The sequence below is a fragment of the Bos taurus genome, chromosome 14 (assembly GCF_002263795.3).
Source record: "Bos taurus isolate L1 Dominette 01449 registration number 42190680 breed Hereford chromosome 14, ARS-UCD2.0, whole genome shotgun sequence".
NCBI lineage: Eukaryota > Metazoa > Chordata > Mammalia > Artiodactyla > Bovidae > Bos > Bos taurus.
In genome coordinates this window covers 28,079,898-28,104,876 of record NC_037341.1, presented here as the reverse complement: position 1 = coordinate 28,104,876, position 24,979 = coordinate 28,079,898, and the positions used below count along the sequence as shown (strand labels likewise).

General features: G+C 40.9%; 1 protein-coding gene across 2 annotated transcripts in view; it reads left to right on the top strand.

Annotated features, from left to right (window-relative positions):
• Positions 1 to 344: 344 nt before the first annotated feature.
• The window catches only part of TTPA (alpha tocopherol transfer protein), a 29,852-nt gene continuing 5,217 nt past the window's right edge, over positions 345 to 24,979 (top strand). The window contains exons 1-4 of one of the 2 annotated variants that reach the window (NM_001206676.1): positions 364 to 564; positions 17,846 to 17,999; positions 21,148 to 21,341; positions 23,855 to 23,965. In NM_001206676.1, coding sequence (NP_001193605.1) covers positions 364 to 564; positions 17,846 to 17,999; positions 21,148 to 21,341; positions 23,855 to 23,965 — 660 coding nt within the window. Of the gene's footprint in view, positions 565 to 17,845; positions 18,000 to 21,147; positions 21,342 to 23,854; positions 23,966 to 24,979 lie in introns of both variants that reach the window. The other variant, XM_025001428.2, reaches the window with a different exon arrangement.

Sequence of the window (24,979 nt, the reverse complement as noted above, 5' to 3'; positions counted from 1 at the left end):
GAAGGACGGAAGGGAGAGAGAGGTAGATGGGGGGTGGGGCGGAGGGAAAGAAGGAAGAAAATGGAAAAAATAAAGTTCTCTAGCTGACTAGTTTTAAAACATCGCCACCGATCACCATCAGCGGAGGCAAACACACTATGTCATCTTCTTGACGCTGAGCACCAGTGACTTCCTTTCTGGGAAGGCCGGGGATACTACCTGGGGCTTGCAGAGCCCTGAGCCCCGCAGGGCACCACGTGGTTCGCTCTAAGAGACCGCTGGGCGCACCCCTCCGGGCGTGGCAGGCCGTCCGCGGAGGAGGGGCAGGAGGCCCGCGGGCGCTCTCCTTGGCTCCCCGGACCACCGCAGGAGAGGGCGGCGGGCATGGCGGAGGCGCGGCCGGGGCCGGCGGGGCTGCAACTCAGCGCGCTGCCCGACCACTCGCCGCTGCTGCAGCCCAGCCTGGCCGAGCTGCGGCGCCGGGCCGGGGCGGCGGGCGCTCCGCTGGCCGGGTGGCTGCTCAGCGACGCCTTCCTGCTGCGGTTCCTGCGCGCCCGGGACTTCGATCTGGACCTGGCCTGGCGGGTAAGGGGACCTTCCCGCCGAGCCCCATCCGGGTGACGCGCCGGGAAGCCGAGGCTGGGCCGGGACCCAGACCGATCCCTCGCCGGGACCCGTGCCGGGAGCCGGGGGCTGCGAGGGCCGTGTAACCTCGGCCCGGACGCTCCCGGGGCGCACCGGGCGGTGACAGCGGGTGTCCTGAGAAATCCCGCGCTGGTCCTTCCAGTTTCTCCAGGGTCGTGGAAACGGGAAACCTCTAAAAAAGTTGGCGCCCTCTGGGGTGAGGGCCTATTTGACCCCAAGCAGTGAAATTCTGCTCTTGGATGAGTCTCCCGAACCTATAAAGTTTTTCGGAAATGCCTTACTCTCCGCGGCAGAGCAGCAGAGATAAAAGATAATGACCTCTGAGATGTGGGAAGCCTAAATTTATTTCATCTCAGCAGATAACTCGACGTGTGGGAGAAATGAAATTGCCAGGAAAACTGAAAATCTGAAGCCAAATTCTAGCAAAAGAGTATTGGTAATAGTAATACTCAAGTCAAGGCATTAAAGCGGTGCAGAGTATCTTCAGCGGAAGGGTCGGGATGAGGCTTCTCCTTTGTGTTTCCAGGTGTGATACACCGGGTTGAGAGCAGGGTGGTGGGAAGACAGAAATCAGAAAGAGGGGTGCGACCTTGAGTTGTGTCACTTTGGACTTAGCATCCGCATTTGTTAAGTAACGGGTAAAAGGCGTCCAGAGATGGCTGGTTTCCAGGTCTGATCATTGACTGGTTTAACAGAACAGGACGTACCCAGCGCGGTGACCGCTCAGCAGCTGAACTTGATGGAGCCCTTTCTCCAAGCTGCTAGCTCACCCACAGCGAGCTGGGAGGCAGAGAAGTGTTACAGTGCAGCGTCCCAGAGGTCTCAGTATGGGGATTTTTGCTGTTGATAACTAATTTTTAATTGAAAAAGTACAATAAGTACAGATGCTTTTATTTTAATCCACAAAGAGTAAGCAATGCAAAATAAGTTCCTAAAAGTAACTTTCTAAAGCACAAAATCCCTCACCCCAGACCTTAGTTTACAAACCATCTACCCAGTCGCATTTGTGTTTACCTACCTCTTACCTGTCCAGGTAGAATACAGTCCACAAGCATATGTAGGCTTCCCAGGTGGCCCTAGTGGTAAAGAACCCACCTGGCAATGCAGAAGACAAAAGAGTCCTGGGTTCGATCCCTGGGTCAGGAAGATCCTCTGGAAAAGGGAATGACTACCCACTCCAGTATTCTTCTTGGAAAATCCCATGGACAGAGGGAGCAACCTAGTGAGCTACAGTCCATGTGGTCACAACGAGTTGGATACAACGGAGTGACTAACACTTTTCAAGCATATGTATGTGTTTTACATTTTGCCTTTTTAACCTAACTTAAAAAGCAGAGACATTACTTTGCCAACAAAGGTCCGTCTAGTCAAGGCTCTGGTTTTTCCAGTAGTCATGTATGGATGTGAGAGTTGGACTATAAAGAAAGCTGAGCACCGAAGAATTGATGCTTTTGTACTGTGGTGTTGGAGAAGACTCTTGAGAATGCCTTGGACTGCAAGGAGATCCAACCAGTCCATCCTAAAGGAAATCAGTCCTGAATATTCATTTGAAGGACTGATGTTGAAGCTGAAACTCCAATACTTTGGCCACCTGATGTGAAAAGCTGACATTTGAAAAAAGACCCTGATGCTGGGAAAGATTGAAGGTGGGAGGAGAAGGGGATGAGAGAGGATGAGATGGTTGGATGCCATCACTGACTTAGTGGAATGAGTTTGAGTAAACTCCAGGAGTTGGTGATGGACAGGGAGGCCTGGCGTGCTGCAGTCCATGGGGTCGCAAAGAGTTGGACATGACTGAGCAACTGAACTGATCTTACAGATCATCCTATTTCAACATGTATATTATTCTTTTTGGGGCTGTGTACTGTTTCATTGTCTCAATTTATTCTATTAAAATGTATTAACCAGTCTCCTGTATTGGACATAGGATTTGTCGTCAGACATTGGCAGTGCTGTCATGCACATGCTGTTCATTTCTACATTCAGTGATTACTTTTTGACTTCCTACAGTTTGCTTGGCAGTTCACAGAAGACAGAAACCGAGACAAATGGGGCTTCTTCCGTCACCAACTGAGTCTGATAGTATGTGTCTGTCTTTGTATAAAAATAGGAAAATCCTTACAAGATAAGTTCAGAACTTGAACAGCTGATGTACTGTGTGCATTCTCAATGTTGATAAATAAACCAGTTGTCCTCCAAAGTGTTTCCATTATTTTATCACTTCTATATTACATAGTGGTGTCTTTCCTCATATTATCACCCGCTGTGTCATCATACTTTATGATCTGTGTGTCAACCTGCTAGGCGATTAACTGTTTCCCATTATTATTATAATATGTTTAATTATAATTTGTTTAATTATAAATGAGGTTAATCATCTTTCATATAGTTAACATTTTAAAATTCCCTTCTAATTAACTGCTTGTTTTGCTATTTGTTTTATTACACTTTGCTTACATAAAATACAAAACATCTTATTCATAAAATATCTTCTTGTATTAAAGAAAATAGGCTGTTGGCCTAGTTTCCGTCTTTTGACATTGTTAGTGCTATTTTCTTTCTGTACAGAATTTTAAAGTTTTTATGTCATCAAATATATTGATTTCATTGTTCTGTGATTGCTTCTAGTTTCATAAGCTCTTCTGCAAAATTTTCTCTAGTAATTTATGGCTTCATTTTTTATGTTGGGGTTGTCGATCTACTGGGCTTTAGTTTGAACTTAGGAAGCAAATAAGAGCCTGCCTATTTCCTTTGTTTGTCAGATGGCTACCTAGGTGTCCTGATATTTACTCACTTGCTACTAAATATGAAGAAACAATCTCAGTTTCCATGATAAGTATAGTTCAAATGGTACATTAAACATGTATAGTAGCTAACAATTAAAAGTGTATGATTTACAGATTTCATTTTGGTCGCATTAAGAAAATAATTTTATTTATTTGTTTATTTTTGGCTGTGCTGGGTCTTTATTATTGTGTGGGCTTTTCTCTATTTTGGGAAGCAGGGGCCACTCTCCAGTTGCAGTGTGTGGGCTTCTCACTGTGATGGCTTCTCTTGTTCTGGAGCACGGGCTCTAGGGCGCTCAGGCTTCAGTAGCTGCAGGGCAAGGGCTCAGTAGTTTCAGCTCCCATGCTTTAGAGCACAGGCTCGATAGTTGCAGCACACGGGCTTAGTAGCTCTGCAGCATGTGGGATCTTCCTGGACCAGGGATCAAACCCAGGTCTCCTGCACTGGCAGGTGGATTCTTTTTTTTTTTTTTTATTAATAGGAGCTGATTTTAAGTATTTTGGAATGAGTTCATCATTCTTAGGCTGAAGGCTTTGAAAATTGATGCCTCCTTTCTATAGAATTTTTGCTTTGTATGTACTTGAGGCTTTGTACATGCTTATGTTATAGCACATGCTATGTTATAATCATTTACTTTCTTGTCTGTTTTACCTAATTTGTATAAAATACAAATTTGTGTTAAGATCAGCTGCTTTATCTTATTCATTTTACATCCTCAGCTCCAAAACAATTTATGACACATAGTAAGTACTCAAAAAAGGGCAGGTGGATTCTTTACCACTGAGCCACCAGCGAAGCCCTCATTTTGGTTGCTTTTTAAAAGTAACATCTAAATAGAAGATGAAATAAAATTATCTCCTGCCTCTGTGTTATGTCTTTCCCATATTATTTATTTTCCTGAATTGTTTTCATTGCATCATGTCCTTGAGGACCTGGCTCACTGGACCTTGTCCAAATTGACTGGAAAGGAATCAAGTTTCTGTGAACTCTTTGCCCTATTTTTCTGCCAACTTGAAAGGAAAGAGGGTTAGAGTGTGAAACTATTTCTTCATTTTCCTCCAGAAAAGCAGTTAATTCAATTCACATTGCTTTATTTAAAATATAAAAGCTGTATAGTTTTAGTGTTTGAAGAAAACAAGTTTTAATGAAGTTCCTCATTATTCTAGTTTTTGTATTTGAAGTTATAACAAATTAGTGATTATTTAGAATTCTAATAACTTCTAGAGTGCCAGTTACTTTAGTGAGTAGCATTTGTGTGGATCATCTCATTATTTTCCTATTTTAGAAGAAACTGAGGCATAAAGAGTAAGTAACTTGTCCAGAATAGCAGCTGTTGAGTGGTAGAGCAAGAATCTGAACTTGAGTTGAACTCAGGGTAGCCTGTACTCTTAAGTGCACTACACTTGCCTCATGTGTTTGAAACAACTAGCTGTTAACCTCTGTCTGTCTTGTATATTCTTGTGAATTCTTGTCTTTCACAAGTGAATATTCCTCTTTATATTTTTGTTTCATGTGACACGACTTTTTATTCTTTAATTATTTTTATAGTTTTCCCAAGACTTCAAAGTTTTCAGAATTCCATTGACTCTCCCTAGTAATTTCCCACTAAATGCAGCTTCTTTTTTTTTAATTTTTATTTTTAAATATTAATTTATTTATTTTAATTGGAGGCTAACTACTTTACAATATTGTAGTGGTATTTGCCCTGCATAGGCATGAATCAGCCATGGGTGTACATGTGTTCCCCATCCTGAACCCCACTCCCACCTCCCTCCCCATCCCTCAGGGTCATCCCAGTGCACCAGCCCTGAGCACCCTGTCTCATGCATTGAACCTGGACTGGTGATCTGTTTCATATATGATAATATACACATTTCAGTGCTATTCTCTCCTACCCTTGCCTTCTCCCACAGAGTCCAAAAGATTTTTCCTTACTTCTGTGTCTCTTTTGCTGTCTCGCATATAGGGTCATCGTTACCATCTTTCTAAATTACATATATATGCATTAGTATACTGTATTGTTCTTTTTCTTTCTGACTTACTTCACTCTGTGTAATAGGCTCCAGTTTCATCCATCTCATTAGAACTGATTCAAATGCATTCTTTTTAATGGCTCAGTAATATTCCATTGTGTGTATGTACCACAACTTTCTTATTCATTCATCTGCCAATGGACATCTAGGTTGCTTCTGTGTCCTGACTGTTGTAAACAGTGCTGTGATGAACATTGGGGTACACATGTCTCTTTCAATTCTGGTTTCCTTGGTGTGTATGCCCCACAGTGGGATTGCTGGGTCGTATGGTAGATGGAGAAGCTCTATATAGTCAGCAAAAACAAGACCAGGAGCTGACTGTGGCTCAGATCATGAACTCCTTATTGCCAAATTCAGACTTAAATTGAAGAAAGTAGAGAAAACCACTAGACCATTCAGGTATGACCTAAACCAAATCCCTTATGATTATACAGTGGAAGTGAGAAATAGATTTAAGGGCCTAGATCTGATAGATAGAGTGCCTGATGAACTATGGACAGAAGTTGATGACATTGTACAGGAGACAGGGATCAAGACCAACCCAAGGAAAAGAAATGCAAAAAAGCAAAATGGCTGTCTGGGGAGGCCTTACAAATAGCTGTGAAAAGAAGAGAAGTGAAAAGCAAAGGAGAAAAGGAAAGATATAAGCATCTGAATGCAGAGTTCCAAAGAATAGCAAGGAGAGATAAGAAAGCCTTCCTCAGCAATCATTGCAAAGAAATAGAGGAAAACAACAGAATGGGAAAGACTAGAGATCTCTTCAAGAAAACTAGAGATACCAAGGGGACATTTCATGCAAAGATGGGCTTGATAAAGGACAGAAATGGTATGGACCTAACAGAAGCAGAAGATATTAAGAAGAGGTGGCAAGAATACACAGAAGAACTATACAAAAAAGATCTTCACGACCCAGATAATCACGATGGTGTGATCACTGACCTAGAGCCAGACATCCTGGAATGTGAAGTCAAGTGGGCCTTATAAAGCATGACTACGAACAAAGCTAGTGGAGGTGATGGAATTCCAGTTGAGCTATTTCAAATCCTGGAAGATGATGCTGTGAAAGTGCTGCACTCAATATGCCAGCAAATGTGGAAAACTCAGCAGTGGCCACAGGACTGGAAAAGGTCAGTTTTCATTCCAATCCCAAAGAAAGGCAATGCCAAAGAATGCTCAAACTACTGCACAATTGCACTTATCTCACATGCTAGTAAAGTAATGCTCAAAATTCTCTAAGCCAGGCTTCAGCAATACGTGAATCATGAACTTCCAGATGTTCAAACTGGTTTTAGAAAAGGCAGAGGAACCAGAGATCAAATTGCCAACATCCGCTGGATCATAGAAAAAGCAAGAGAGTTCCAGAAAAACATCTAGTTCTGCTTTATTGACTATGCCAAAGCCTTTGACTGTGTGGATCACAATCAACTGTGGAAAATTCTGAAAGAGATGGGAGTACCAGACCACCTGACCTGCCTCTTGAGAAACTTGTATGAAGGTCAGGAAGCAACAGTTAGAACTGGACATGGAACAACAGACTGGTTCCAAACAGGAAAAGGAGTACGTTAAGGCTGTATATTGTCACCCTGCTTATTTAACTTATATGCAGAGTACATCATGAGAAACACTGGACTGGAAGAAGCACAAGCTGGAATCAAGATTGCCGGGAGAAATATCAATAACCTCAGATATGCAGATGACACCACCTTTATGGCAGAAAGTGAAGAGGAACTAAAAAGCCTCTTGATGAAAGTGAAAGTGGAGAGTGAAAAAGTTAGCTTAAAGCTCAACATTCAGAAAACGAAGATTATGGCATCTGGTCCCATCACTTCATGGGAAATAGATGGGGAAACAGGGGAAACAGTGTCAGATTTTATTTTTTAGGCTCTAAAATCACTGCAGATGGTGACTGCAGCCATGAAATTAAAAGACTCTTACTCCTTGGAAAGAAAGTTATGACCAACCTAGATAGCATATTCAAAAGCAGAGACATTACTTTGCCAACAAAGGTCCATCTAGTCAAGGCTATGGTTTTTCCTGTGGTCATGTATGGATGTGAGAGTTGGACTGTGAAGAAAGCTGAGCGCTGAAGAATTGATGCTTTTGAACTATGGTGTTGGAGAAGACTCTTGAGAGTCCCTTGGACTTCAAGGAGATCCAACCAGTCCATCCTAAGGGAGACCAGTCCTGGGTGTTCATTGGAAGGACTGATGCTGAAGCTGAAACTCCAATACTTTGGCCACCTCATGCCAAGAGTTGACTCATTAGAAAAGACTCTGATGCTGGGAGGGTTGGGGGCAGGAGGAGAAGGGGACGACAGAGGATGATATGGCTGGATGGCATCACCAAGTCAATGCACATGAGTCTGAGTGAACTCCAGGAGTTGGTGATGGACAGGGAGGCCTGGCGTGCTGCGATTCATGGGGTTGTAAAGAATCAGACGTGACTGAGTGACTGAACTGAACTGATGGTAGTTCTATTTCCAGTTTTCTAAGGAATCTCCACACTCTTCTCCATAGTGGCTGTACTAGTTTGCATTCCCAGCAATAGTGTAAGAGGGTTCCCTTTTCTCCACACCCTCTCCAGCATTTATTGCTTGTAGACTTTTTGATAGCAGTCATTCTGACCAGTGTGATATGGTACCTCATTCTGGTTTTGATTTGCATTTCTCTGATAATGAGTGATGTTGAGCATGTTTTCATGTGTTTGTTAGCCATCTGTATGTCTTTTTTGGAGAAATGTCTGTTTAGTTCTTTGGCCCATTTTTTTGATAGGATTGTTTATTTTTCTGTAATTGAGCTGCAGGAGCTGCTTGTATATTTTGGAGATTAATTCTTTGTCAGTTGCTTTGTTTGCTATTATTTTCTCCCATTCTGAAGGCTGTCTTTTCACCTTGCTTATAGTTTCTTTCATTGTGCAAAAGCTTTTAGGTTTAATTAGGTCCCATTTGTTGATTTTTGCTTTTATTTCCATTACTCTGGGAGGTGGGTCATAGGGGATTCTGCTGTGATTTATGTTGGAGAGTGTTTTGCCTATGCTTTCCTCTAGGAGCTTTATCGTTTCTGGTCTTACATTTAGATCTTTAATCCATTTTGAGTTTATTTTTGTGTATGGTGTTAGAAAGTGTTCTAGTTTCATTCTTTTACAAGTGGTTGACCAGTTTTCCCAGCACCACTTGTTAAAGAGATTGTCTTTTCTCCATTGTATATTCTTGCCTCTTTTGTCAAAGATAAGGTGTCCATAGGTGTATGGATTTATCTCTGGGCTTTCTATTTTGTTCCATTTGTTTTTTGTCTTTGTGCCTACTGTCTTGACTGTAGCTTTGTATTATAGTCTGAAGTCAGGCACGTTGATTCCTCCAGTTCCATTATTTTTTCTCAAGATGCTTTGGCTATTCGAGGTTTTTTGTATTTCCATACAAATTGTGAAATTATTAGTTCTAGTTCTCTGAAAAATACTGTTGGTAGCTTGATAGGGATTGCATTGAATCTATAGTTTGCTTTGGGTGGTATACTCATTTTCACTATATTGACTCTTCTGATCCATGAACACGGTGTATTTCTCCATCTATTTGTGTCATCTTTGATTTCTTTCACCAGTGTTTTATGGTTTTCTATATATAGGTCTTTTGTTTGTTTAGGTAGATTTATTCCTAAGTATTTTATTCTTTTAGTTGCAATGGTGAATGGAATTGTTTCCTTAATTTCTCTTTCTGTTTTCTCATTGTTAGTGTATAGGAATGCAAGGGATTTCTGTGTGTTGATTTTATATTTTGCAACTTTACTATATTCATTGATTAGCTCTAGTAATTTTCTGGTGGAGTCTTTAGGGTTTTCTATGTAGAGGATCATGTCATCTGCAAATAGTGAGAGTTTTATTTTTCTTTTCCAATTTGGATTCCTTTTATTTCTTTTTCTTCTCTGACTGCTGTGCCCCAAACTTCCAAAACTATGTTGAATAGTAGTGGTGAGAATGGGCACCCTTGTCTTGTTCCTGACTTTAGGGGAAATGCTTTCAATTTTTCACCATTCAGGATAATGTTTGCTGTGGGTTTATCATATAAGGCTTTTATTATGTTGAAGTATGTTCCTTATATTCCTGCTTTCTGGAAGGTTTTTTTTTTTTTTTTTTTTTAAAGTGGATGTTGAATTTTGTCAAAGGCTTTCTCTACATCTATTGAGATAATCATATGATTTTTATTTTTCAATTTGTTAATGTGGTGTATCACATTGATTGATTTGTGGATATTAAAGAATCCTTGCATCCTTGTGATAAAGCCCACTTGGTCATGATACATGACCTTTTTAATATGTTGTTAGAATGTGTTTGCTTGAATTTTGTTAAGGATTTTTGCATCTATGTTCATCAATGATAATGGCCTGTAGTTTTCTTTTTTTGTTGCATCTTTGTCTGGTTTTGGTATTAGGGTAATGGTGGCTTCATAAAATGAGGTTGGCAGTTTACCTTCCTCTGCAATTTTCTGGAAGAGTTTAAGTAGTATAGGTGTTAGCTCTTCTCTAAACTTTTGGTAGAATTCAGCTGTGAAGCCATCTGGTGCTGGGCTTTTGTTTGCTGGAAGAGTTCTGATTACAGTTTTGATTTCTGTGCTTGTGATGGGTCTGTTAAGATTTTCCATTTCTTCCTGGTTCAGTTTTGGAAAGATACTTTTCTAAGAATTCATCCATTTCTTCCAAGTTGTCCATTTTTGGGGCGTATAGTTGCTGGTAGTAGTCTCTTATGATCCTTTCTATTTCTGTGTTGTCTGTTGTGATTTCTCCATTTTCTTTTTTGATTTTGTTAATTTGATTCTTCTCCCTTTTTTTCTTGATGAGTCTGGTTAATGGTTTGTCTATTTTATTTATCTTCTCAAAGAACCAGCTTTTAGCTTTGTTGATTTTTGCTGTGGTCTCCTTTGTTTATTTTTCATTTATTTCTGCCCTAACTTTTATGATATCTTTCCTTCTACTAACCCTGGTGTTCTTCTTTTCTTCCTTTTCCAGTTGCTTTAGGTGTAGAGTTAGGTTATTTATTTGATTTTTTTCTTGTTTCTTGAGGTAAGCTTGTATTGCTATGAACCTTCCCCTTAGCACTGCTTTTACTGAGTCCCATAGGTTTTGGGTTGTTGTGTTTTCATTTTAATTCATTTCCATGCATATTTTGATTTCTTTTGTGATTTGTTGGTTATTCAGATGCGTGTTGTTTAGCTTCCATATGCTTCCTGCCACCCCCCATCCCCAGTAGTTTACATCTAATCTTACTGCATTGTGATCAGTAAAGATGCTTGGAATGATTTCAATTTTTTTGAATTTACCAAGGCTAGATTTATGGCCCAGGATGTGATCTATCCTGGAGAAGGTTCCGTGTGCACTTGAGAAAAAGGTGAAACTCATTGTTTTGGGGTGAAATGTCCTATAGATACCAATTAGGTCGAAGTGGTCCATTGTATCATTTAAAGTTTGTGTTTTCTTGCTTATTTTCTGTTTAGTTGATCTATCCATAGGTGTGAGTGGGGTATTAAAGTCTCCCGCTATTATTGTGTTACTGTTAATTTCCCCTTTCATACTTGTTAGCATTTGTCTTACATATTTCAGCGCTTCTGTGTTGGATGCATATATGTTTATAATTGTATCTTCTTCTTGGATTGATCCTTTGATCATTATGTAGTGTCCTTCTTTGTCTCTTTTCACAGCCTTTATTTCAAAGTCTATTTTATCTGATATGAGTATTGCTAGTTCTGCTTTCTTTTGGTCTCTATTTGAGTGAAATATCTTTTTTCCAGCCCTTCACTTTCAGTCTGTATGTGTCCCTTATTTTGAGGTGGATGTCTTATAGACAGCATATATAGGATCTTGTTTTTGTGTCCATTTAGCCAGTCTTTGTCTTTTAGTTGGAGCATTCAACCCATTTACATTTAAGGTAGTTATTGATAACTATGATCCTGTTGCCATTTACTTTGTTGTTTTGGGTTCGAGTTTATACACCTTTTCTGTGTTTCCTGTCTAGAGAAGATCCTTTAGTATTTGTTGAAGAGCTGGTTTGGTGGTGCTGAATTCTCTCAGCTTTTGCTTGTCTGTAAAGCTTTTGATTTCTCTTTCATATTTGAATGAGATCTTTGCTGGGTACAGTAATCTGGGTTGTAGGTTTTTCTCTTTCATCACTTTAAGTATGCCCTGCCATTCCCTTCTGCCCTGAAGAGTTTCTATTGAAAGATCAGCTGTTATCCTTATGGGAATCCCCATGTGTGTTATTTGTTGTTTTTCCCTTTCTGCTTTTGATATTTGTTCTTTGTGTTTGATCTTCATTAGTTTGATGAATGTGTGTCTTGGGATGTTTCACCTTAGGTTTATCCTGTTTGGGACTCTCTGGGTTTCTTGGACTTGGGTGGCTATTTCCTTCCCCATTATAGGGAAGTTTTCAACTATTATCTCCTCAAGTATTTTCTCATGGCCTTTCTTTTTGTCTTCTTCTTCTGGGACTCCTATGATTCGAATGTTGGGGGGTTTGACATTGTCCCAGAGGTCTCTGAGGTTGTCCTGATTTCTTTTAAATCTTTTTTTCCTCTCTGCTTCATTTATTTCCACCTTTATATCTTCCACCTCACTTATCCTATCTTCTACCTCAGTTATTCTACTGTTGGTTCCCTCCAGAGTGTTTTTGATCTCAGTTATTGCATTATTCACTATATATTGACTCTTTTTTATTTCTTCTAGGTCCTTGTTAAACTGTTCTTGCATCTTCTCAATCCTTGTCTCCAGACTATTTATCTGTAACTCCATTTTGTTTTCAAGATTTTGGATCATTTTTACTATCATTATTCTGAATTCTTTTTCAGGTAGACTCCCTATCTCTTCCTCTTTTCTTTGGTTTGGTGGGCGTTTATCATGTTCCTTTACCTGCTGAATTTTTCTCTGCCTTTTCATCTTGTTTGGATTTCTGTGTTTGGGGTGGCCTTTCTGTATGCTGGAAGTTTGTGGTTCCTCTTTATTGTGAAGGTTCCTCCCTGTGGGTGGGGTTGGACAAGTGGTTTGTCAAGGTTTCCTGGTAGGAATTTTGCATCAGTGTTCTGGTGGATGGAGCTGGATCTCTTCTCTCTGGAGTGCAATGAAGTGTCCAGTAGTGAGTTTTGAGGTGTCTATGGGTTTGGTGTGACTTTGGGCAGCCTGTATATTAATGCTAAGGGCTATGTTCCTGTGTTGCTGGAGAACTAGTGTGGTATGTCTTGCTCTGGAACTTGTTGGCTCTTGGGTAGAGCTTGGTTTCAATGTAGGTATGGAGGCTTTTGGATCAGCTCTTGTCGATTAATGTTCCCTGGAGTCAGGAGTTTTCTGGTGTTCTCAAGTTTTGGATTTAAGCCTCCTGCCTCTGGTTCAGTCTTATTTTTACAGTAGCCTCAAGACTTCTCCATCCATACAGCACCAATGATAAAACATCTAGGTTAATGGAGAAAAGATTGTCCACAGTGAGGGACACCCAGAGAGGGTCACAGAGTTACATGGAGAAGAGAAGAGGGAGGAGGGAGATAGATGTGACCAGGAGGAGAAGAAGTGGAGTCAAAAGGGGAGAGAGCAAGCTAGCCAGTAATAATTTCCTTATGTGCTCTCCACAGTCTGGATCCCTCAGAGATGTTCACAGAGTTATACAGAGAAAAGAAGAGGGTGGAAGGAGACATAGGTGGCCAGGAGGATAAAAAGGGGAATCCAAAGGAGAGAGACAGATCCAGCCAGTAATCAGTTCCCTAAGTGTTCTCCACAGCCTGGAATACCCAAAGAGATTCACAGAGTTAGGTAGAGAAGAGAAGCGGAAGGGAGGAGATAGAGGCGATTTGGGGGCAAAAACGGAGAGTCAAAAGGGGGAGAGGGCAATCAGGCCAGTAATCACACTCCAAAGTAAAAATGGGTACTGAAGATTTGATTCTTAAAGGTTCAAAATTGATAACAAATACCAAAAAGCAAAAATTAAAAATCTAGAGTAGAGGTTAAAGTCTCAAAAATACAATATTAAAAAAAAATCACAAAAATTATAAAAAATATATATGAAATTTGCTTTAAAATGAAAATTAAAGGAGTAATGAAAGACTTAAAAATATAAAAAGTTTAAAAAATGATAATAGTAAAATATATCTAGGAATTTTTCTGGTGCTGTTGCCAGCAGTGTGGGATTAGTTCAGTTTCAGATAGTTCCTTGTTCCAGCTTATACTTCTTCTTGAGGTCTATATGCCCCTTCCAATGTAGTCTGTGCTAACTATACGGTTTTAGTCTGTCACACCTGTCCCTTCTGAAGTGGTTCTCTCTGTTTATTTTGGCTTCTGTTAGCAAATCTCTTCAATGTCTAATTTCCACCCTGACACAAGGGGACGAAGGTGGTCACTTATTTAGGCTCACTTGTTCAGTTGTGCTGTGGGGAGGGAGGAACACTGCAAATATCACTGGTGTGTGTGGGGAGTGCTTGCAGTGTCTGGGCCACACTGGGTTTGCGCCCACTCCCAGTGTGGGCTTTCCCTGTCTGTACTGCTCAGGCTCCAGGTTGCTCTGCAAGGGAATTGTCTAAAGTGGGCTCTGGGTTGCGGGTACTTCCCAGGTCTAAGCTGCTCAGGTTCAGATTCTTGGGTACTCCATAAAGGCACAGACTCAGTCGGGCCTGGGTTTTGTGCCCTTCCCAGGTTCGAGCAGCTCAGGTGACCAGGTGCTTGGTGAGCGTACGCTCCCCAGGTGGGCGGTGCATCTTGTCACCTCCCCCGTGCCAACCGCTCGGTTTCCTGAGTATGCAGCGGGAGTGCCGTCTCAGGTGTGCCATATGTCTCCTCTGGGGAGCTGATCTCTGGCTGTGACCCTCCTGGCAGATGTCCACCGTCCGGGAGCCCAGGAAGACTTGGTTAGCAACTTGGGAGCCTGCTCACAGTTTGCTAGAGGATGCCATCTCTGGGGCCGAGATCGCCCCTTGCCTTCTGGCTCTGGCTGTCGCTTGCCTGCCTCTCTGCCTTCCAGCGAGGATGGGCCAGTCCGCAGCCGGCTAGCTCTCCTCTGGTATTCGTTCAGTCCTTTGTTCTGTGAGTGAGCCCAGCAGTGCCTTAGGTTAGAGCTTTTTTCGGGAAGCTTCTCTCTCTCTCTCTTTCTTTTTCTCTCTCTCCGGCTATCCCACAGTTTGGATTGCTATCGCAGTTAGCTCCCTCAGATTGTCCTCAGGGCATTCAGACCCGGTCCTTACTCTAAGCAATGCAGCCCGTGCCTCCCTGTCCAGCCCCCACTTGCTGGTGGCTGACGCGAGCATCTGGGCTACTTCTACTCTGGGAGTTGTGGTTAGGTGTGTAATCTGTGGGTTTTATTTATTTATTTTCTCCTCCCAGTTATGTTTCCCTCTGAAATTCCAAAACTCCCCACAGACCCGCCAGTGAGAGGGTTTCCTGGTGTTTGGAAACTTCTTCTCTTTCATGACTCCCTCCCCGGGATGGGTCTCTGTCCCTAATTCTTTTGTCTCTCTTTTTATCTTTTATATTTTGTCCTACCTCCTTTCAAAGATAATGGGCTGCCTTTCTGGGTGCCTGGTGTCCTCCGCCAGCATTCAGAAGTTGTTTTGTGGAATTTACTCAGTATTCAAATGATCTTTCAACGAATTTGTGGGGGAGAAAGTGGTCTCCCAGTCCTATTCCTCTGCCGTCTTAGGGCCGCCCCCTAAATACAGCTTCTTTTGTAAAGTTTACCTTACAAGAGTCAGTTTCAGTCTCCACTCTGCTCCTGATAGTTACTGCCCTCCCATTAATGTGTAATTTCTTCAAACTTGGACATGAGTCTGAGTGAACTCTGGGAGTTGGTGATGGACAGGGAAGCCTGGCGTGCTGCGATTCATGGGGTCGCAAAGAGTCAGACACGACTGAGCGACTGAACTGAACTGAACCCACAAAATGGGGTAACCATAGTTACCTCTCAGAATGGTCATGAGCAAGAATTGAAATGATGCTATTAAATGCTAGAAAAGTGGCACAAAGATGGTTGTAACTTTATTTGAAAGTATGTACTCTGTTATGAAGCATGGTTAAGATAAGCTGTAACTTTTTATACTTATTTATTGCTAATGGTGGTACAAAACAGGCACATTTGGGGAATAAATATTCACTTGCAGCTGGGTTTTTTTTTTTTGTTGCTGTAGACTTTATGTGCTTTGTTGGATAATTGCTGAGTAGCAGTTTACATAATTTTATGTAATTTATTTATGTAAGCTGGACCTTTGAATTTATCAGTGAAAAGGTAATAATCAAAGATCCAGGTGTAGAGCTGTCAGTTTGCAAAAATTAAGTGTCAAAAGGATGAGGGTGATTTGTACATCTTCCAACACATCTGGTTTAATCATATATTTATTTATTCTTTCACTCAATACATGTACCTATTTCCTGAGTGCCCAGCATTCTGCAGAGATCAATGAGCTGAAGAACCCACCTCTCTTACTTAAAAGATCCCTTTTAATAAAGCTATATTTTTTTTATTATTCCATGGGAAAATAAACATCTCTTTTAAAAAAAGTATTACTTTATTTTTGGCTTTGCTGCATCTTTGTTGCTACATGTGGGCTTTCTCTAGTTGTTGTAGGTGAGGCCTACTCTTCTTTGTGGGGCATGGGCTTCTCTTCGAGGTGCTTTCTCTTGTGGAGCATGGGCTCTGGTGCACGGGCTTCAGTATTTGCAGCACGAGGGCTCAGTAGTTGTGGCTCTTGGGCTTAGTTGCTCCACAGCATGCAGAATCTCCCCAGACCAGGGATCGAACCTGTGTCCCCTGCATTGGCAGGTGGATTCCTATCCACTGCGCCACCAGGGAAGTTCAAATTGTTATTTCTTTATTGGAGCTCCTACAGTGCTTCTGGTGTTTTGCTTGAGTCAAAGTTTAAAGAACTGTTTTTACATCCGAGGGAAGTATCAAAAAAGTGATGAGCATTGAAGATGCTATTAACACTTATTCCCATGCCCACTAAGACAGGAGGAGGAAGAGAAATTCATCTGGTGCATAGAATGAATGCATTAGGACCTACAATGTGTCTTTTGTTCTTGCTGCATTTGGAAACTTCTTTTTAGGTCACCAATTATTTCTTTGTTGGCAAATTTACTGACTTTTTTCCTTTCTAACCTCTCTGTTGCATTTAATTCTTAGTAACATTAAGGCAAGTTTATTAAATACAAACTTGACAGAGTGAGAGAAAGAAAGAGGGAAACAGAGAAGCACAGCAAAACAGATGCTGTTTCCCTCCCGTCTGTGCATCATGACACCAGTTCTCCTGTGGTGCAACCAGATTCTCTTTTCCTCCAGCCATTCCCAGCCATTTACATCCCCCCAAGGCTTGGTTTTTTAAACTTGTAGGTTCTCCTTCAGATCATTGCTACTTTGTGAATACAGTTATCATGTTTATTCCAATGACTCAAAAGCAAAATTTGTCCTGTCTTATGATCTGAACTTTGATTCTACATTGCTAATAGATCTCTTTAAACTCAAAACAAATATATTGTCATTTTAGAAAAACTGAAAATCATAAAGAGATCTATTGAAATATAGTACATTTTAAAAGTGTAATTTGAGGTAAATATTCTCTACCATGGACATCCCAGGTGGCAGTAGTGGTAAAAACACCCTGTCCCTGCCACCCCCACCACAATGAAAGAGACAGATGCAGCAGACTCTGGTTTGATCCCTGGGTCAGGAAGATTCCCTGGAGGTGCAAATGGCAACCCACTCCTTGCCTAGGAAATCCCATGGACAGAAGAGCCTGGCAGGCTACAGTCCATGGGGTTGCAAAGAGTTGGGCATGACTAAAGTGACTTAGCACGCACGTGGTATCTGGATCCCAAAAAGCAAAAAAAGAGGCTTCTTACCCTAGCACAGTGTCACTTCTGTCAAAGGGAGATGAGAGGCCAGCTCAGCTTCGAGAGGAAGGAATCACTGGACTCCACCACCTGGTGGAATTGGGACATATGTACACTGGATGGAGGGCATTTTAAAATATTTATTTATTTATTTTTGACTGTACCATGCAGCTTGTGAGATCAGTTCCCTACCAGGGTTCAAACCCTAGCCCCCTGCACTGGAAGCAGGGAGTCTTAACCAGTGGACCACCAGGGAAGTCCCCGAAGGAAGGCATTGTTGACAGCTGTCATTGGGAGTCTCTTTACTATAGGAGACAAATAAAAATTCCTCTCCTTTGAGTTTGTGACTAATTCCTATCACCCAATATCTTGGATGAAGAGTGCTTTTAGTTTTTGCAGCTAAATAGATACCCCAGGTTAAAATCCTATCATAATGGATTTTGTGATCTAGAGTTCTGTTAGCTTGGCAAGGGCCCTACATGATGCCAAGACTTTTCCATCACTCTTATAAAAGGCTTACCAGGTGTGCTATCTGTAAACAATTTTTATTTTATTTTTTAGTTACTGAAAAATTACTTTAAGTGGAGAGCAGAATGTCCAGAAATAAGTGCAGATCTCCACCCTAGAAGCATCCTTGGCCTCCTGAAGTCAGGCTACGTCGGTGTCCTGAGAGCCCGAGACCCCACCGGCAGCAAAGTTCTGATTTATAGAATTGGTAAGTCACACACTTCTCCTCTTTTCTATTTTTCTTGACTGCCATATCAGAAGCTTCCATGAGTTTATATTTAAGAGTTTAGCTTTTTAACTTTTAACTTGGGTTTTGTTGTTGTTGCTTAGTCACTAGGTCATTAAGTCATTAAGCAGGGCTCTCTTGGTGGCTCAGTGGTAAAGAATCTGCCTGCTAATTCAGGAGACAGGGTTTTGATCCCTGGTCTGGGAAGATTCTACATGCCTTGGAGCAACTGAGTCCATGTGCCACAACTACTGAACCTGTGCTCCTAAGCCCGGGAGATGCAACTACTGAGCTTAAGTGGTGTCCCAGTTACTGAATCCCGAAGGTTCTAGAGCCTGTGCTCAGCAACAAGAGAAGCCACCATAGCGAGAAGCCCACACAACACAACTACAGAGCAGCCCCTGCTCACCACAAGTACAGAAAAGCCCAAGCAGCAACAAAGACTCAGCATAGCCAAATAAATAAATAAACAAAGCTGTAAAAAACAAAGAGCAATCCCATTGTGCCTTCCTAGGAATACCTCTGATTATTGCTTCTGTTTCTTTGTCTTCATAATTTTCCATGCTATTATACACTACCCATTAACATCTAAATCTGTTAGGGTCAGCCAAAATTCCCTCCTCAATCCCATGAGACCGTTTGGCCTCCAACCCAGCCACCTCCCCACACTTCCCATTCTCAGCCACACTTTTTAAGTTAGTCATGTTCACTACTCACATTTTCTCATAGCTCCTCTCAACATCCCCTGGACTAGTTCCACTCCCATCTTTCTGCTGAAATGACCTGAGCAAATCATCAGTGATCATCTTTTCACAGCAAACCTCTTCCTCTCTGATACCACAGTCTCCTGGTGTTTTCTCCCAACTTAACTGACTATTCTTAGTCTCCTTCACTGGCACTACATATTCTACTTCAAATTCTGAAATTCTTTTAGACATTGGCCCCAGCTTCCTCTTCTTAGCTATATATCTCTGTACTACAACAGAGAGAACCGTTAAGTCCACAATAATCACTGCCATAGGCCTAGATATAACCACAAAATCCCTGAGATTTGTATCTTCAGCCCATCCTCTCTTTGTTTCTCAAAGCTCCAGACAACCAGTTCCCTGTCTCAACTGTACCCGCCTGGACATTTCACCAGCACAATTTTAATGTGTTCAAAACTACCTATAATCTTTCCTTCCCCAAACACAACAAATGGTACCACCATTCTACCCGATTGTCCAAGCCAGAAACTTTGGTATTTTTAGAATTTTACCTTTCTTTAGTCATAAATCTTTTCCCTCCCTTCATCTTGTTAGGTATTGCATGAAACTTTTAATCTGAAGATTTGCATCTTTTTCCAGCTTTGGAAGAATTTTCCTTTCCCCTCTGTTGCCTATTATCTGTGTTTTTTGTCTTCCAGAACTCTGATGAGTTGGATTTTGAAACTTCTGTATCTAGCTGCCCATCTCGTACCTTTTTATTCATACATATTGACTTCTGGCTCTCCTATGCTAAAACTGAGAGAATTCCTCAGCTCGATATTCCAGACCTTTATTCACTTGTTGGCTGTGTGTTTTCTGACATTTGTCCTATTAACAGAGATTTGCTCAAATTGTCATTTTATTTCTAAGAACTCAATTGATTCTTTTTCATAATAGCCTCTTCTAATAGTAATAGCCTAGGGCTTCCCTGGTGGCTCTGACAGTAAAGAATCTGCCTGCAATGCAAGAGAGCCAAGTATGATCCCTGGGTCGGGAAGATCCCCTAGAGGAGGGCATGGCAACCCACTCCAGTATTCTTGCCTGGAGAATCCCATGGACAGAGGAGCCTGGCGGGCTACAGTCCATGGGGTCGCAGAGTCGGACATGACTGAGTGACTAACACACACACAATAATAGCCTACAGTATCTTTATTTTTCCCCACTGAAACTATTTTGTTTCCTTTACCTTTTCTTGTTTTATTAGCTGTCTCCTTCTATTGTAATGCCTTTGTCTATTGAGTTGGATCCTTTCTTCTTTTGTGTGTCAGTATTTTTAAAAATGTTATAATTCGTAGTGGTTGCATATCTTTTTAATAGATCGCCTGCTTGCCTATCCATTACTGTCACTTTTGCCCACCATGGCCTCCCCCAGGACTAGTGGGGGAGGGGAGAGGATAAGAATTCAGCAACTCCTTAGCACAGGTATTCCTTGTTTTTCCTGGGTGGCTACCCTAGTGCTTCTTGACTTGACTTTCCAAGACCACACTCACTGTTCTAGCCTGTGTGGACATGACCGCTACACGCTGCTCATCATGGAGGGGTGTCAGAGAGAATCTACCTGCCTGTCTCACGCATTTCCCTTAGCAACAACCTCTGTGGTTACCATAGGACCCTGGCTACTCTTGGTAATCCAGAGCCTTGCTTTTCCCATTTTCAATACCTTTGAATGTGGAACATATCCAGAGGCATTCCCACCTTCAGCCACAGCTCCGTCCTGCATATTTTGTGCTGTAGTTTCATCTGGCCATCAGACACAGCCTGCATTCATTCTTTTATTTTCCCCATGCCCTTAGGAATCTGTTCTTCTTCTTCTTTTTTTAATGTGGACAAGGAGACACATGTGTGATCCCTGGGTCAGGAAGAGCTCCTGGTGAAGGGAACGGCAACCCTCTCCAATATTCTTGCCTGGAGAATCTCATGGACAGAGGCGCCTGGTGGACTATAGTCCATGGGGGTCACAAAAAAGTAGGACACAACTGAGTGACTAACACTTTCACTTTTTTTTTAAAAACGTCTTTATTGAATTTGTTACAATATGGTTTCTGTTTTATGTTTTGGCTTTTGGACCCCAACGCATGTGGGATCTTAGCTCCCAGGGATTGAACCCTCCCCTGCTACACTGGAAGGCAAAGTCCTAACCACTGGACCACCAGGGAAGTTGAAAGAATCTGTTTTTTACTAGCGATTTGAGGGAGGGAGGGAAAAGCAGGCTCATGTTCTTGGACCACCAATTTGATCTGTTATTCTATTCATGATCTTCGTATATGTACTATTTCTATTGATCTTGAAATCTAAAAAGAATCCATTTCCTTCTGTAAATCTTTCTGATCCTTTATTCTTCACACAGTACTGAGATATAAGTTTTTACATTTTTTTTTTTTTAGCACACTGGGACCCAAAAGTTTTCACAGCTTATGATGCATTTCGTGTGAGTCTCATCACGTCGGAGCTTATTGTCCAGGAGGTAGAGACACAGCGAAATGGAATCAAGGCTGTCTTTGATTTGGAAGGCTGGCAGTTTGCTCATGCCTTTCAAATTACCCCCTCTGTAGCCAAGAAGATTGCTGCTGTTCTCACAGTAAGTGTGTAGTCTATTCAGGATTGTTTTCGTTCCATCGCTCACTCGTGTGACCTCATGAACTGCAAGCACACCAGGCTTTCCTGTCTTCACTGTCTCCTGGAGTTTGCTCAAACTCATGTCCATTGAGTCGGTGATGCCGTCCAACCATCCCATCCTCTGTCATCCCCTTCTCCTCCTGCCTTCAATCTTTCCCAGCATCAGTCTTTTCCAACGAGTCAGCTCTTCACATCAGGTGGATAAAATATTGGAGTTCCAACTTCAGCATCGGGTTGATTTCCTTTAGGATTGACTGGTTTGATCTCCTTGCTGTCCAAGGTACTGTCTTCAGGATAATGCTTCCAAATATTAAATATAAATTTAGTTGTGTGTTAAAGAGAAGGGATAGTATATTTATTGGGCTTCCTTGGTACCTCAGCTGGTAAGGAATCTGCTTGCAATGGAGGAGACCCTTGTTTGACTCCTGGGTCAGAAAGATCCCTGAAGAAGGGATAGGCTACCCACTCCAGTATTCTTGAGCTTCACTGGTGGCTCAGACAATAATGCAGGAGACCTGGGTTTGATCCCTGGGTTGGCAAGATCTCCTGGAGGAGGGCATGGCAATCCACTCCATTTATTGGGCTTCCCAGGTGATGCTAGTGGTAAAGTCTCTTTCTGCCAAGAGACTCGGGTTCAATTCCTGCATCAGGAAGATCCCCTGGAGTAGGAAGTGGTTCCCTACTCCAATATTCTTACCTGGGAAATCCCATGGATGGAGGAACCTGGTGACCTATAGTCCATGGGCTGCAAAGAGTCAGACAAGACTGAGTGACTGAGCACAATCACACACATAAGTACATTTATTAGAAAATTAAATAAAATTTTAGAAGAGATACATAGAATTCAATAATGGTAAGAGGAAGTAAAATTATTATTTCAAAAAGAAAGAATGTTGCAACAAACTGAAAATATGTTCAAAATTTCAAACCACAGAATTCATACATTTAAACAAGAATGTGATGACTTTATCTGTCATTAAAATTTTGTTCCTAAATTAAAAATTGACTCAAAAAATAATATTGATAACAATGATAATATACAACAAAGTGTCATATAGGTTTGGTTGGTATAGATTGAACAGTTCATTCCAGAAAATAAGTCTTAAAAATGGCCATCATCTTTGACCCAGTAATCCTACTGTGGAAATCTAGCCAAGGAATAATCTTAAATATAGCAAAGACTTTGTGTATAATAATGATGGTTTACTCTGTGCTGGATACTTTACTGAATGTTTTAAATGCATTACCGTTTAATGGCTACACCAAAAGCTTATGACATATGACTATTTTTTTCCATTTTACACATTATTTTACTATGTCAGAGAGGTGACATGCTGCTGCTACTGCTAAGTCACTTCAGTCGTGTCTGACTCTGTGTGACCCCATAGACGGCAGCTCACCAGGCTTCCCCGTCCCTGGGATTCTCCAGGCAAGAACACTGAAGTGGGTTGCCATTTCCTTCTCCAAAGCATGAAAGTGAAAAGTGAAAGGGAAGTCACTCAGTCGTGTCCGACTCTTCACGACCCCATGGACTGCAGCCTACCAGGCTCCTCTGTCCATGGGATTTTCCAGGCAAGAGTACTGAAGTGGAGTGCCAGTGCCTTCTCCGAGAAGAAAATTAGAAACAGCTTATTTATCCAGAAATAGGAAAAGGGTTACTTGGACGATGATACAGCCACTTGACAGATTATAGCTTCAATATTTAAAACCCACTATGTTTACAAAAATTGTGTTATGTCTGTGAAACAAAACAGGGTGTAAATTATTTAGAGAGCATAATGGAAATTATGTTTAAAATAAAATTATTCATAGAAAGAACCTGAAAGGAAAAGTGACAATTTGGTAACACATCTCTAAAAGCTGTGTGTTGAAAAAAAAAAAAGAAAAGAATTTTGCATAAAAGAACCTTGGCAGGAAAAAATTAACAACACATCTTTGGTTAGGGAAACTGCTGATAATGTTTTTCTTTCAATTCTTAACTTTGTAACCTTAGAAAAAAGCTGATATTACTTTGATATGAAAGACTTATACCTGTGTCAAAAGTTTAAAAGTGAAAAAAAAGTTTAAGTGTTTGTTTATTGTACTTTTTCTTTTGAAGGAAACTTTTATGAAAGTTTTTTTTCCTCAAAATAAAAATTTGAAGGGAAAAGTTAAATATAAATATACAAGTGACTCACTGATTTTTCAAAAGCACATTTATATGTGATTGGGGGAGACATGTTCTGTGTCTTATTTATGAAATATGCATGTATTTCTTTAAATACTTTGCCTAAGTTACATGGTGAAAACTTTTCTTACTCTAGGGACAGCGAACTATAAATTAGGCTATTGTGTTGATGGCATAATTTTGAAAATTAAATCACACTTTAGGTATTGCTGTACATTTAGCAAGTGTTCAAAAAAGGGGTTTGTTGATAGGATCACATATTGATTTATGTTTTGTTATTAATAAGACATTTTCTTTATTTTCAAAAGGATTCCTTTCCATTAAAAGTTCGTGGTATCCATTTGATAAATGAGCCAATAATTTTCCATGCTGTCTTTTCCATGATTAAACCATTTCTGACTGAAAAAATTAAGGAACGGGTGAGTAAAACATTTTCAAATCACAATTCTTCTGTATTATATGTTCCACTCCTTTTAAAATTTAAGAATAGCTCTCTTATTACCACCCTTCCCCTGACACACACAGAGCATTATCCAAGTGTTTTGAATATTTAATAATCCAACTACTTTTATAAATAAAAATTTCTTTTTAATTAAAATCAAATACCAGATCTCCCATACATGGTTGGTGAGACTGCAAAATGATATATTCCCTATAGAGGGAAGTGTGGCCATAGTTATAAAAATTACAACCTTCACATTTCTGAGATTTTTTTCCAAAGATATACTCATGGGGCTTCCCTAGTGGCTCAGATGGTAAAGAATTCACAGGCTAATGCAACAGACACCGGTTTGATACCTGGGTCAGGAAGATCCCCTGGAGGAGGGCAGGGCAACACATTCCAGTATTCTTGCCTGGGAAATCCCATGGACAGAGGAGCCTGGTGGACTACAGTTCATGAGGTTGCAGAGTCAGACACTACTTAGCAATAAAACAACAACAAATAACTGCTCATAAACAAAATTATATATACAATTCATTGTAGCAAAAGATTGGAAACTATCAAGTGTATCATGAGGGAACTGGTTAAATAAGCTATGATACATCCACACAATGGAACACAGTACGACTTGCAGGATGTATTGGGAAGTGAAATAAGACCATGCAGAATAATGTTTATGTTATACTACCTTTTGTATAAAAAGGGAAGACATCAGAAACTATAGTTTTATTTGCATAAAAGTTATCCTCAAAAAGGATATACAACAACCAAATTGTTTACTCAGTATAGAACAGAAGCAAGTTATGGATGGAGTGGATGAGGTTAGGGTTGGGAGCAAGACACTGTCTTGCTGTCTTTTATCTTGTTTTGATTTCTAGCCATGTGAATGTATTATTTATGTAAATAATAAATGTACTTATATTAGACATGTGTAACTGAAAACCGCAGTACCCAAAGTGTGTGACTTAATGTCATGTTAGTTAAAGCAAAG